The 15,262-nt window shown below is 34.3% G+C and overlaps 1 protein-coding gene and 1 non-coding gene across 8 annotated transcripts in view; one reads left to right on the plus strand and one right to left on the minus strand.

Moving 5' to 3' along the window:
• The window catches only part of C11H1orf141 (chromosome 11 C1orf141 homolog), a 52,700-nt gene that overhangs the window by 20,638 nt on the left and 16,800 nt on the right, over positions 1-15,262 (minus strand). For 6 of the 7 annotated variants that reach the window (XM_078026479.1, XM_078026478.1, XM_078026481.1 and 3 more), the window contains exon 4: positions 9,796-9,896. In XM_078026479.1, coding sequence (XP_077882605.1) covers positions 9,796-9,896 — 101 coding nt within the window. Of the gene's footprint in view, positions 1-973; positions 1,046-2,744; positions 2,753-9,791; positions 9,897-15,262 lie in introns of all 7 variants that reach the window. The other variant, XM_078026483.1, reaches the window with a different exon arrangement.
• LOC120891129 (U6 spliceosomal RNA) lies at positions 5,900-6,006 on the plus strand. Its single transcript, XR_005735549.1, has one exon. It is a non-coding gene; the product is annotated as a U6 spliceosomal RNA (small nuclear RNA).

The following is a 15,262-nucleotide window of genomic DNA, read 5'->3' on the forward strand; positions in this document are numbered from 1 at the left end:
AATTAATCATGAACCTAAATAACCTAAGTAGGTGAGGATAAAACTGATCATTTGGATGGTGGACACTGCTAGTGTTTTTTAAAATTATAAAATATAGGAGTATGTGACAAAATATAATGGTTATTAATTATGGTTACTGGGTATGTCTATCTTCATATTTCTTTCTCCATATCAGCAATCATCAGAGTTAATAATAAATAAATAAATACCTAAAACACTCTTTTAAGTGATTTTTCCCTTATTGATTCTCTGGATTAATTTCTCTCTCTAGTCCCCTAGATACAACCTGGTGAATAATGCCCCAGGGCACGCTCAACACCTAAGGCTAGCTAGTTACTTTTCAGTGTGGCCATGAAAACGTCACTCAATGATCATCAAGAATTAATATTCTAGTTACCTGGGAGGCTGAAGCAGCAGTATGACAAGTTTGAGGCCAGCCTCAGCAACAAAGAGAGACCATAAGAAACTTAGTGTGTCCCTGTCTCAAAATAAAAAAACTGAATAAATAAATAGAAAAACTGGGGATGTAGCTGAGTGGTATAGCTGGGTTCAATCCCCAGTGCCAAACACAAACAAAACCTCAAACTAACAAAAAAAGAGTCAATAGTGTTGATTCTAAACCTATTTATGGTAATGGTTATTATAATTATATAATTTTATTTAAGTTGAGAGTGCTCAAAAACATCATCTTGGCTACACATTAAAAGATTAACAAACAGATATAAAATTTTCATATTACAAATTTAAATAAAATGTTTAAGTTATGCATGTATATGTTTTAAGAAATTATATATTTTCTTTTCTGTTGTTCCCACACATAAAGTTTTATATAATATCAGAGATAAAATCACTTTATATCCTTATGCTTTTGAATTCTAAAATTCATTTGATTCCAGAATCTGTAGAAGCATTTATATGATAATTAGGGCTAGTTCAAATTTCTATTACGTAGCAGTAAGTATACAAATTATACCTACCTCCGTTGTATTCTTAAGATAATGAAGGAATTTAACAGATCTTGGTTTTAGATTTTCTTGTACTGGTTCTAAAGAAATCCAAACACAAATGACATTTTCATGCTTATCTTCTTGGAAAAAGTGAATTTTTAAATAAAATAGAATTATATGTGCTATTCAAAAGAATCCTTTGGTTAATCCTTTTGAAAAGAAAAGTATTCCCCCTCAATCTACACTTTTCTGCTCCCAATTATGAGTTTTATTAATCTAGTTTCTTGTTATTTTTGTCGCAGTACTGGGGATTGTACCTAAGACCTCACACATGTTAGATAAGTGTGCCACCACTAAGCTATATCACCAGTCCTGGATTTTCTTAAAGTAAGCATAGTGTAAAAGTGAAGCATACAGACTTTGAATTTAGCCTCACTACATCCAAATCACACCAATTTTGTGAGTTCTACCACCTTAGAAAAGTTACTTAACCTCTCTGAGTGTTACTTTCCTCAGCTGTTCAATGATGGTCCGAGAATTCGATGAGATGATAGATATAACAATATGGAGTCTGATATCCATTAAATTAAGAGCTATTTATTGATCAGCTGCCCTATGCCAGGTGCTGGTGCTGGATCCTGGAATTGTGTTCTTACCCAGTGATGCACTCATTTTAGTGGGTAACAGAAAATAAATAAGCAAAAAACCAAAGGATGAAATAATTATAAATTGAAAGACATGCTGTGACAACAATAAACACATTTTGGTAAACAAAAATGATAGAGGGATAGACAAGAGAGTTTCTCCTAGAAGATGCTATCTACTGACATTAGCAAATGAGGAGTAGCTGTGGAGCTACAGAGCAAGAGTGCGCATGAAAATCAAAGAAAGATCAATAAAGTAAAGTAAAGGGACCAGAGGGAGGGAAGAGGGGAAATACTGGGGAATTATATTAACCAAATTATATTGCTACATTGTGGGCAGGTATGTAACAACAAATCCCACCATTACGTACAACTCTAAGGCACCAATAAAAAATTATATATATATATATATATATATATATAATTATATGAAAAAATATATATATATGAAAAAAAGAGTGAATGTGTCTGGGCAGAGAGGAGCAGGAAAGTCACTTCTTTGTGACAACCTGGCAGTTATATGGAAAGGAGGCTGGAATGTGTAGTGGGGTAAAAGGCAAGGAGGCAGGGGGAGAAGTTGAATGCATCGGTGAAGGACACAAGACTCAGTAAGTTCACAAGACTATTTTATAAAAAGTACAGACTCCATCCAAAGGGCAGTGAGAAGCCATGGAAAAGGCTTTAAACAGAGATCCTGAACAGACTTTAAAAAGATCACTCTGGTTTTAGAAAAGAAAATACATTATAAATTTCTACTACCATTACAGAGCGTCAGCCAATTAGTACCAGCCCCCTTATTGAAGGCAACTGAAAAATTTGGATGAGATATTTTTTAAAAATCTAAAGAGCATCAAAGAGCTAAAAGGTATAAGGGAACGTCTGATCCTAAATCTAGAAGAAGGTAAGAATTCAGATATGTAAGCCCAGCAGGGAAAGCCCTTTCTGAACTGAAGGTATTTGTGATAAGAAGCTCGGGTCTTGAAAGGCACATGAATTGAGATCAAAAGCCAACCAAAGCCCTGAAATGGAATATTTGATTTATTCTTCTGTTTGTCACCTCTCCCCAAAACGTCACATACATTCATTTTACCTGGGATCCCAGAGGGTTACAACGTTAATTCAGAACAGACAAGCTTGCTGATAGAGTTGAAGCTAGTGCTTCTGCCATTTATGTGTTTCAGGGAAATTAAAGCCTTATATGTGGATTATGATAAGTATTCATAAGTATTGCCTCTAGATACCTTGCAGAAATAGTAAAAACATCTTCTCTGCAATAAGATATCATCATCCTAATTCTTAATTTTTCCTGTATATAATTTTCTGAATAGTGACCAGCACACATTCAAAGATCATAATGCAAACAGGAAAATATAACATTATAAGAGTGAACCATCGGAAATAATAGGCAATGATGAAACAGACCATTGATGATTTTAGTTTCCAGGCAGGGAGCAAGAGATCAGAATGTCTACTATGTTTAAAAAGTAAGAGACAACCCTGAAATAGACATAAAAGTAAATTTTAAAACCATAAAAGTAACATAGCAGATGTGAAAAATATACATTCCTATTTTTTCTTCTAACATATTTTAAAATTTTATATACCTTTTCACCTTAAATAATAGATCTGGTTCAGTAACAGATGAAAATGGAAACATAGAATATAGGTCTGAAGAAAGAATTAGGAACTCATTGAAGAAAGATAAAAAAGAGGGAAAATGCAGACAGAAGAGGATAAAAATCTAATATATATCTTATCACTATTCTAGAAGGAGAGGATAAGAATAAAGCATTGAACATGATTTTTGGAGAAACATGGATGAGGATTTTCCAGAACTGGTGAAGAAAACATTACACAGATTTACAAAGTTCAGTGACCCTTAAGCAATATGAATAGAGACAAATCGATCCCTGGACATATCATAGTCAAAATACATAAAAGCAAGAAAAGATAAAACCTTAAAAGAGAAATGGTAAGTAGACTGAATTACCAATGACAGGAATGAAAGTCAGAAGGTACTAGAAGGAAATTTGCAACATGCGGAAAAGAAAACAACTTCCAACCTAGAAGGTCTGTACTGAAGAAAATATTCTTCCAGAATGAAAGTGAGATAAAGAATTTTTGGAAAAAACAAAAATTGAGAGTGCTTACCACGAGATGACGGTAAAATTCCAAAGGAGGAATTTAAGACAAAAAAGAATGCCAGATGTAGACAGAGAAGTAAAAATATAAGTCAACAAAGACTTTGTAATAATAATAATGATAGTGTCTTATGTGCTTAAAATATAGAATATTAAAATATACAACAGTAAGAGCAGAAAAGTTAGGAAAGGAGTAAAATAATTTGCATTCAGACAATGGAATATGAAACCAAACCATGAAAACGGAAAAAAGTTTATCTTAAAAGGTTGCACAATGTATAATTCCAACCATGTGATATTCTAGAAAAAGGGGAAACTGTCAAGATAAGTGGTGAGAGGGGTTTGGGGTGGGGGTGGGGAGGGATGGATAGGCAGAATGCCAAGAAGTTTAGGGCAGTGAACTGCTGCTCAGCATGATGAATGGTGAATAATGTCATTGTATGTTTGTCCAAACCCATAGTACTTTAACACCAACAGTGAACCCTAATGTTAAATGAAGATATGGGGGATAGTGCTGTGCCACACTACACTCAGGTGACAGCAAATTTAATCCTCTATGGAGCCATATTGTTAATAGGGGAGGGTAAGTTGGGGAGAGGCAGGAAGTATATAGGAACTCTGTGCTTCCCACACGATTTCACTGTGAACCCAAACCTGCTCTAAAAAATAAGGTGCATTTAACAAAAATTCAATGGAAACAAAAAAACTACATGAAAATTACCTTCCTATCCTTGTAAAATTATTAATATTGACAAGGGTTTTCTAATGTACTTCAAAATACTATTAATAGTGTCTGTGTTTTTAATAAATACAATATTAAAATGCATAATAGTAATAGTAGACAGAGAGCAGTAAAATAATTTAAGGGTTCTGTCCAGAGGAGGTAATATTAGATTCTGAAAAAGTGCATATTTGTAATTTCTAGTGTGATCATTTAAAGAATAGAAACAGAGTACATATATAACTTTCACACTAATATAAGGGAAAAGTGAAATTTTAAAAATCAATTCTAAAGACAACATAAGAGAATAGAAAAAGAAGCAGAGAATAAACAGGGTGTACAGAAATAAGATGGAAGATTTAAATTTAAAGATATCAGTAATTACATTAAGGATAATGTTCCATTCCAAAGAAAATGAGATTAGGTTTCTTTCAATTTAACAACATGATGTTTGCAAGAGATAAATTTAGACCACAATATTATACAAAGTGGTAATAAAATGATTTTTTTAAAAAAGGCATACCATGCCAATGCTAGCTAGAAGAAAGGTGAGATAACTGTGGTAACACTGATTAACAAAGCAGTCATATAATGAAAAAGGGTTCAATTCACTGGAAATATATAATAATTCTAAATTTTGTAAAACAAGGCAAAATTTGACAGCATTATAGGAAAAACAAGTCCGAAATTTTTCAGTTATTGACAGAAAAAGCAAGCAGAAAAATTTACCAATGATGTAGAAGAACTGAAAATCAGAGCAAACAAATTTGATCTAAAAGACATAGGTAGAACACTCTACCCACTGCAAAATATACATTATTTCCCAGCATCTATAGTGCATTTACAATGAACTTGGTGGTCATGCTAGTGCTAATTCTGTAGGAATAAAATTACATGGAGTGTAACCTCTACCCATGTGCAATTGTGCTAGAAAGCAACAATAAAAAAGATAAATAGAAAAGTTCATATAATTTGAATTAAAACATATACTTGTAACTACTTAATAGATCAAAAAAGAAATAATAATGGGAATTTTAAAATAGTCATGGTTCTCTGGGAAACATTACTCTGCCAGATGGCAAAGCTTATTTTAAGAGACAAACATTAATGTTGTGTGGTACTGATTCAGAAATGGACCAATAATCTAATGACACAGAGTAACAAGCCCAGAACACAATCCACGAGTGTTAGGAAGAGAACAGCCTTCTTAATAACAAGCTGAGATAACTGGCTATCCATAGAAAAAAAATTAATCAGACCCCTACCTACTCAAAATTTATTTTCAAATCATTTAACTATAAAAATAAGATAATCTCTTTACAATCACAAAGGATAGAAGGACTTCCTAATTATAGTACAAAAAGTATTAGTCATATAGGTAAAGATTCAGTATATTTGAACTTATTAGTGTGAATAAATTTCTGTTCATCAAAAGGACACAATAGGGTGCTTGCTTGGGCAGCACATACACTAAAAGTAGAACAATACAGAGAAGATTAGCATGATCCCTGTGCAAGGATAACACACAAATTTGTGAAGCATTCCATATTTTTTATAAAGACACAAATGGGTGTAAATATACTTTGTGTACAACCAGAGACATGAAAAATTATGTTCTATATATGTAATAAGAATTGTAACGCATTCCGCCGTCATATATATATATATATATATATATAAATAATAATAAAAAGTAAAAATAAATAAAATGCCTGTATTTTCTATTTAAGAAAAAGGACATAATAGGGGGCTGGGAATATAGCACAGTGGTAGAGTGCTTGCCTGCCATATGAGAGGCCCTGGGTTCAATCCTAGCACCACACATTCTCTCTCTCTCTCTCTCTCTCTCTCTCTCTCACACACACACACACACACACACACACAGGGAAAAGACACCACATAAAGAGGAAAAGGAAAACCCACAGAGAAAGAAAAGATATTCATAATACATGAAACCAACAAAAACTAGTAACCAGAATATACAAAGGAATAAATAGTAGACAAAAATTGAATTTTTGTAAGTAGGCAACATGTTTTTAATTTTTATTTTTCCCACATCTTTTTTGGCACATTATAGTTATACATACTGATGGGTTTTTTTTGTTACATATTCCTACATGCACACAACACACAATATATCAATATAATTTGACCAATATTCCCCAACACTTCCCCTCTTCTTCCTCACCTCCCACCCCTGAGTCCCTTTTCTCTACTGATCTTCCTGTGATTTTCATGAGATCCCCACCACTCACTTTTATTTTCTTTTTTCCTCTCTAGCTTCCACACATGAATGTAAACATATGATTCCTAATCTTCCAAAAATTGAATTTTACAGTTAGCTTAAAACCTGGATGGTTTCTAAAAGTATAAATTTAATTGATCAATAGTCTATGAAAAAGGTGTCTATCTTATTAGTAATCATAAAATGCAAATTAAACCACAATGACATGCTATTATTATACATGACCAGATAGGTAAAATTTGAAATTGGCAATTTCAAGTGTCAATAAATAATCAGAGCAAAAAAAAAAATCTCAAAAATCTGGTAGGAGAATGAATTGGTACAAACACTTTGGAAAGTTTGCTCTTATTTTTTATAGTTAAAGATAAGCATACCCAGTAATATGCTCTTGAGAAACAGTAGAATATATAAATATGAATGTTCATTTTCACATGGTAATTGCTGAAAATTGAGAACCCTAAATTCAACAGTGGATGGATAAATTGTGAAATATTCACACAACAGAATATTCTACAGCAATGAAAATAAAAGAACTACACATCCACGCCTAATCCCAGTCACTCAGGAGGTTGAGGAAAGAGAATCTCAAGTTTGAGGCCAGCCTCCACAATGTAGCATGACACTGCCTCAGGATAAAAAAATAAAAAGGCTGAGGATGTAGATCAGTGGTAGAGCACCCGTGGGTTCAATCTCCAGCACCACAAAAAATAACCAAAACCAAAACTATAATAATACAAATGACCTTATGAAGACAAGGCTAAGAAAAAGAAAATATAAATAAAAACATAGTGTATGATAACATTATATATAGTTTTTTTGAAACCAGAAAAATCAGGCACACTATATTCTTCAGACAAACACACAGAGGGTAAGAATATAAAGAAAATGAAGGAAGTGATTTCCTAAGAAGGTAATGGGAACCCTTTAGGGAAAAGGGAGGGAGAAATTATCTGGAAAAGGTCAAGATGTTGGCAATATTCTATTTCTTGATCTGGTTTCTTGTTATGTAAGTGTTGGTTTTTTACAATGGCTATTATACTTTACATTTTGATGTTATATGCACTTTTTGGTCTGTTATTTCTTAATTTATAATGGTTTAACAAGAAAGAAGGAAACTGATTAGAAAAAGGGCAAGAATGAAAGATGTACCAGTTGGCAAACTACTGTGGTTGTTTGCATAAATACAAGGTGATGATGGCTTGGATTACGATGGTGGTACAGAAGTAATGAAAAGATATGAATTCAAGATAAGTCAGAATGGAAAAGACTGGATTTCGGCGGCGAGAAAAAGGGGAATCACAGGTGGCTTCTGTTTCAGGCCTGAGGATACTGGAGGAAGGGGTGGGGAGAAAAGGTTAGGAGTAATGATTGGGATATGGAATTGTGTGTCTTGTTCTAGGCATTAAGTTTAAGATGCCCGTGAAAGATTTATCTAGAGGTATCATTTATGTTGTTTAATATAGGCATGGCATAAACGAAGGATTTAATAGCATCTCTATGCTATTTTAAAACATTAAGACTGGATATGATCACCTGAACACAGTGTAGAAACAGAGGCAGGCTCAGGACTAGCTCTGATTAAATGCACCTACATAACATAACAGAAAAATTTAAAAAAAAAAGAGAGAGAGACGTTATGAGATAGCAGGAAAACAGACGTGGGTCCCAAAATCTCCAAGATGAAAGTGAAGGAGGAGGGAGCCATCAACCAACTATATCAGTATGGAGAGGTGGAAGAAAATGGGAACAAAGAGATATCCTTGGGATTTAGCAACGTGGAGATCATTGGTAATCTTAGGCAGTGTAGTTTCAGAAGTGAAGGCAGGAAACTGAATTAAATAGGTTGAAGTTTAACAGGAATTGAGCAAGTAGCCCACTGTGGTGGCACAAGCTTAGAATCTCAGCTACTCAGAAGGCTGAGGCAGGAGGATGCAAGTTAGAGGCCAGCTTGGGCAATTTGAGACCACTTGTCTCAAAACAAAAAGGTGCTGTAGATGCCATGGTGCATGCCTGTAATCCCAGCAACTTGGGAAACAAAGGCAGGAGGGTTGAAAATTCAGAGTAAGACCCTAAGTGACTTAGTAAGACTGTGTCTCAAAATTTTAAGTTTTTTAAGAGGGCTCAGTGATTAAGCACCCTGGATTCAATCCCAGATACCAAAAAACAAAAAGCAAAACAAACAAATCTGGGGATGATATCCAGTGGTAGAGCCCCTGCCTAGCATGCATGAAGGCCTGGGTTCAGTCCCCAATAGCAACAAAACTAAACAAAACAAACGAACAACAACATGACAACAACAAAAAACAGGAAATAAAGGCAGTGTGTATAAATAAATCTTTTGCATTTAGATTATAAAATATAATACAGAAATGAGGCAGTGTGGGCAAAGTAGAGACAAGGGGCCTTAGTCAAGGAGACTGAGGACAATGATGTCAGTGAATGGCTGTTTGATAATGGCAGAGAAAGTAAACCAAAGGCAACATCACACATTCAAATTCTCTGAGGGTCTGTACTGCTGGTTCGTAGTTCACTGATTCCCCAAATTTCTAATCCTGAAAGTAAGTTTCTATTAAGCAAGCTGTCTCTTATTAAGCAAAACTGATTATTTTAAGTTAAGCAAGTTGATTTTCATTTAACCATAACAAGGAAACTCCTAGGGTTACGCTGAAAGGAAACTTCAAGTGTCTGCTATCCTCGTAGAAGAAAGAAATACTAAAGATAGACATAAAAAAATATATTCATGAATTATGAATTGTATAAATTGTCCATTGTGATATTTAACATCTGTTCGTTAAATTCTTTATTGCTCATACCCTGCTTTCAACAGAGACATTAAATTATCAAGAACTTTGAAAACATACAATAATATATAGTAAATATTTAAAGCACCCATTAGCAAATCAAAGGAGAAGGAAACATGTTATACAAAACATTACCTTTAACTTACTTTCTTTTTTTTAATATCTATTTTTTTAGTTTTAGGTGGACACAATATCTTTATTTTATTTTTATGTGGTGCTGAGGATTGAACCCAGTGCCTCACACATGCTAGAAGAGCACTCTACCACTTGAGCCACAGCCCCAGCCCTTGACTTACTTTCTTGATTTTTTATGTTTGTTGGAACAGATTGTGATCTTAAATTTAACTTTTCAAAATCACTCTTTCTGGGTTCAGGTTCAATTTTGAAATAGACACATCTGGAAGACATAAAAAACAAATCTAAATTAAAAGAATCAGAAAATTTATAAAACAAATCTAAAAAACAAGTTTTGAGAAATATGTGAAGTTCCAGTTATATAAATTTAGATATTACACTAATACTATTATAATAAAAAGTAGAAAAGATTGAGCAGGAGCTGAAAATACTACTGTTAATCATTTGAAACAGAGGGGACAAGAACCCCACTGTTGTGATAGGGTTAAGGGCAGTCCAAGGACACTCACTCTCCACAAGCTAACTAACCTTTTCAGAAAACTATGCTGCAAATTAGTCCCATGAGAAATTGGGGGCATTGCAGACCTGAATTAAAGTGGTGGGACACAGAGTTAGGGACAGTCCACATACCAGAATGGTCAATCAGATAGGATCACAGCATTTATGTACTGTAGACAGAATGTCCCTCCTCTAAATTTAACTGGTCTGTTCCTTTAAAATTTTGTATTTTATTTTAAGTGCTTATTCAATGTCACTGGAAAATACTTCTACGATTGTGCGGTACTCTAGTGAGAATGGGCATATCCTGACTCTAACTGAAATGGGAATGGGTCAAGTGTCCCACCCTGAGAATGATGCTGGCTCTACAGATGTCTCTCAACTTACGAGAGGGTTATGTCCTAATAAATCCATAGTGAAATGAAAATACTGTAAGTAAAAAATGCATTCACGGCCTTGGTGATGGGTAGAAGCTGGAAGAATTTCAAAATGCATGCTGGAAAACAGCTGATGTTGCCATGAAGGGTCTCACCCTTTTTAACTGAGGTGCTGACAGCACTGTATCCCACCTGTCCATGCACTCTAAGAGGTCTGTGGTGGGAGTGGCAGACTTGGTGCTTTTCTGAATTGCTTCTGGGCCCTTCTTCTCTTGCTTGAAGAATAGAGTATGTTTTACTCATGTTTATAGCAGCACAATTCACAATAGCCAAACTATGAAACTAGCCTAGGTGTCCATCAATGAATAAATGGATAAAGAAAGCGTGATGTGTACAAACAATGGAGTTTTATTCAGCCATAAATAAAAATGAAATTAGAGCATTTTCAGGAAAATGGATGAAACTTGAGACCATTATGTTAAGGGAAATAAGTGAAACTCATATGTTTTCTCTCTTATGTGGAAACTATAGAGAAAAAAGGAAAATGAGAGTAGGTGTGGATCTCCTAAATATCAAAGGGAAATCAGTAGAGGAAAGAGATCAAGGGGTGGGAGGTGAGGGAAGTGCTGGGGAGTGATACTGACTAAATTATATTGTTATGTTGTATGCATGTATGAATATGCAACAACAAATCCCATCAATATGTACAATTATAATGCACCAATAAAAAAATTGGAAAAAAAAAGAATAGTGCATGTTTGCAGCTGAGTATCTATACAGATGTCTCTCAACTTATGAGAGAGTTATGTCATAGTATCTATGTTCCAAACAGCTCTACAGTCTGGCCCTAGAGGGTCTGGGAATTTTAACAGTCATTAAAAAAATTTTAAAAAACAATCAAAAATTTTTATTTTTTTCCCCATTTTCTCTGTTTTCTTTTGTCACAGCTGATAGTTTTTTTCTGCTTTATAATTTCATCTTTACTCTTGACTTCTGTTGAAATCTAATTAGGTCCATGTTTGTTCATAACCACATTCATCTTATTATCCAATGGTCAGTCTACACAAACCAAGTGTTCTCTTCTAAATGTGCTTTTTCACATTTGGAACATGGGCAAATTGAAACTTTTCCAAATATTTAAGTTATTATTCCTTTTTGCTTAATTCTATCTTCAATTCATTATCTCTTCTTGTGTTTTACTGTATGGGTCAAGAGAACCAACCCCACTTAAAAATTTCTCCATCTAAATACACAATTTTATTGTTCACAAGCTCTACATGCCACAAAATACTAGAACACACACAATTCAGCCAAGTTCTCTGCCACTATTTGTAACAAGCACCACCATATAATTTCAAAAGTTGAAAGTAATTTACTGTTTTTTTTTCTCTTTTCACATGTGGTTTGCTGTTTTCTTGCCTTAAAAATGAAAATGAAATATATTACTAATTTTATTTCCTTTCCTTTGTAATCAGTTTTTTCTGCTCTTAGAATTAAGTGATTTTTATCATAACTTTAGCATCTTGGTGACCCTTTTGATCTGAAAATTCAACTCTGTCTTTAAAAGAAGAGCATTTTTTTCCCCTAATATTTCTTGGATCATTCCTTAACCATCTATTTTTCTCTCTTCTGATTTGTGTATACAGTATATACACATTTACATATTGAGTACACTGAAACTGTGATACATGTCTCTTTTCAATTGATAAGGTATTTTTTTGCAAGATTCTGCCTTGATTTAATCTTCTAAAGTACCTATCCACTTTTCATTTGCATTTTATTTTCAATTTCCCCATTTAGTTTGTGATAAAGGTTTACTTTTTAATCTCCTTTTTCTCTCTGATGATTTGTCCTTAAGACACATATTTTCTAAAGCTTTCTTCTGTTCTTCCCATTAAATTTGCTTCATGAGGAGTCACCTGTTCTAAATGTTTGGTTCCATCTCCCTCCTTCAAATGAGTCTCCTTAAATGACTTGGTGATTTCTCTTTGGCCACTCTTTCCTGTGAGGGTGGATTCCTCTGACACCTCTGAAGCTCCAGTTATTTGGGACTCTAATTGGGCAGTAAGATATAAGAGCCTCATGTAATGAATCACTGGCCACACAGGTGTCATCTAGGATCTCTTGATGAAGAAAATGAGAAATGAAGAAGTCTACAGCAATGGTTCTCAAACCACTAGCTGTATATTAGAATTACCCAGAGGGCTTTGAAAAACACACAGACTAACAGTTCATGATCTCAGGGGTTGGGGGACTGGGCACATTTTTAAAAAGCTCTCAAGTGATTCTAATGAGCAGCTACTATGAGAAGCCCTGCCCTAGACTCCCCAGTTTCTTCACTGTATGGGCTAATGGGAATCCTCTTCCAGCTCCTCAGAGAAGAGAACACGTTCAATGGGTACTGAAACTCTCTCTAAAGAGAGTTGGAGGAGGTAAAGCCCTTCACTTCCCAGAATCCTTGAGGCTTAAAGGAACCTGTACCCATGTAACTGAGGAACTCTGTTGGTCATAGCAAGTTAGGCATAAATCTCTCACATAAGTGCTCCACTTTTTTTTCACACTTCCTGTTCCCACCCTATTCCATTTAACTATTAAATCACATGTTATCAAAGATATTAAAATTTTTTGCCTTAATTATCAAGAATATAAGCGATAATAAGTATTGGAAAGGATGTGGGGGAAAAGGCACACTCGTACATTGTTGGTGGGACTGCAGATTGGTGCAACCACTCTGGAAGGCAGTATGGAGATTGCTCAGAAAACCTGGAATGGAACCACCATTTGACCCTACTCCTGGGTTTATACCCAACGTATTTAAAGTCAGGATACTACAGTGACACAGACACATCAATGTTTATAGCAGCTCAATTCACAATACCTAAACTATGGAACCAACCTAGATGCCCTTCATAGATGAATGGATAAAGAAAATGGGGTACATATACACAATGAATATTATTCAGCCTTAAAGAAAAATGAAATTGAAATTTACAGGTAAATGGACGGAACTAGAGAATATCATGCTAAGTGAAATAAGCCAATGCCCCCAAACCCAAAGCCGAATGTTTTCTCTGATAAGTGGATGCTGATCTATGGGGGGGGGGGCGGGGTAGGGAAGAATGAAGGAACTTTGGATTGTGAAAAGGGGAAAGGGTGGGGCTGTGGGGATTGGAAGGACGGTAGAATGAGACAGAGTTTATTATCCTATACACATGTATGATTACACTACTGGTGTGACTCTGCACCATGAACAGCCAGAAGAATGACAAGTTATGCTCCATTTGTGTACAATATGTCAAAATGCATTTGGCTGTCACGTATAACTAATTAGTATAAATTAAAAAACAAAAATAGAAAAAAAAATCCTAATCTGCTCCCCAATTTTCCCTTCAATAAAGTTAGGACCTAAAAGGAGTTTTATCAAAAAGCAAAAGAAATTTTTATGTTTTTCATAATTCAAAAATATTAATTTCTTCAGAAATACTCAAATATTATAACAAAAGCATAAAATATTAAAAAAAGAAAAGTTTGCCTCTTGTAAACATGGCTTAAGTGTATTTCCTTACTGTCTTATTTTTAAAGATTAGTATGTATGATTGTATATTGGAAAAACTAAGTTTTAATTTTATTGTTGTGCTATTTTTTTTGTGCCTACCATGTGTAGGCAATAAATTTTAAATTTTTCACATACATTAACATATTTAATTCTCATGAAGTCCCTATGGAATTTATGTTATTACTATCCCCTCCTGTAAAATAGGAAAGTGAAGCATAGAGAAGTTATATAACTTGCCCTGCATCGTAAAGCTAATAGAAAGCAAAGCTAGTATACAAACCTGACGACGAGTCTGTAAACTTCACCATCTTAATCTTTATACCAGGTTAATATCACTCAGATTACATGATGTCTATTGAATTAGGAGAACAATTTGGCTCATTAAAGTTCACTAATGGGCTGGGGGTAAAGCACAGTAGTAGACTGCCTTCCTAGCATGTGTGAGGCCCTTGGTTGGATTCCCAGTAGCACAAGGGGAAAACAAAAATCTACATAGACTGCAATTGTATCCTCAATTCATGTTTTGTTGTTGTTTTCAACATTTTTTTAATTATCTATGGACCTCCATTTTCCTCACTTATTTATATGTAGTGCTGAGAATCAAATCCAGCACCCCACATGTGTGAAGCAAGCACTTTACCACTGAGCCACAACCCCAGCCCTTATATGTTTTTTAAAAATATTTTTTTAGATATTGATGGACCTTATTTTATTCATTTATTTATATGTGGTGCTGAGAATCGAACCTAGTGCCTCACACATGCTAGGCAAGTGCTCTACCACTGAGCCACAACTCCAGCCCCCTTTATTCATATTTAATTATTTTTTCCATACATGAGTTTCTCTTCTTGTTAAAAAAAATGAATTCACACAACAAAACCATATATACTGTGTGTATACACACATGACTTTTGTCCTTCCCTAGTTCCCTACTTCCATTCTATGAATTTTTTTCTGTGAATTATTAAAATATCACATCTTAATAGGGACAGTTCTATAAATGATTTTGAAGTAAAGTTATTGGCTTGTCTACCTAAAACAAAGTAGTAATGTAAGACATTTGTGATAAAATTAAATTATGTAAATCATTGTCATTAACTTGTGCGAGGAACAAACTGCTTTCTTCTAACTTACTGCTTCACAATGGGGACATGTTTTATTATTCTAGTAAATCACAAATTAAAAATATCTGAATGA

Source organism: Ictidomys tridecemlineatus, chromosome 11 (genome assembly GCF_052094955.1).
Source record: "Ictidomys tridecemlineatus isolate mIctTri1 chromosome 11, mIctTri1.hap1, whole genome shotgun sequence".
Classification (NCBI taxonomy): domain Eukaryota; kingdom Metazoa; phylum Chordata; class Mammalia; order Rodentia; family Sciuridae; genus Ictidomys; species Ictidomys tridecemlineatus.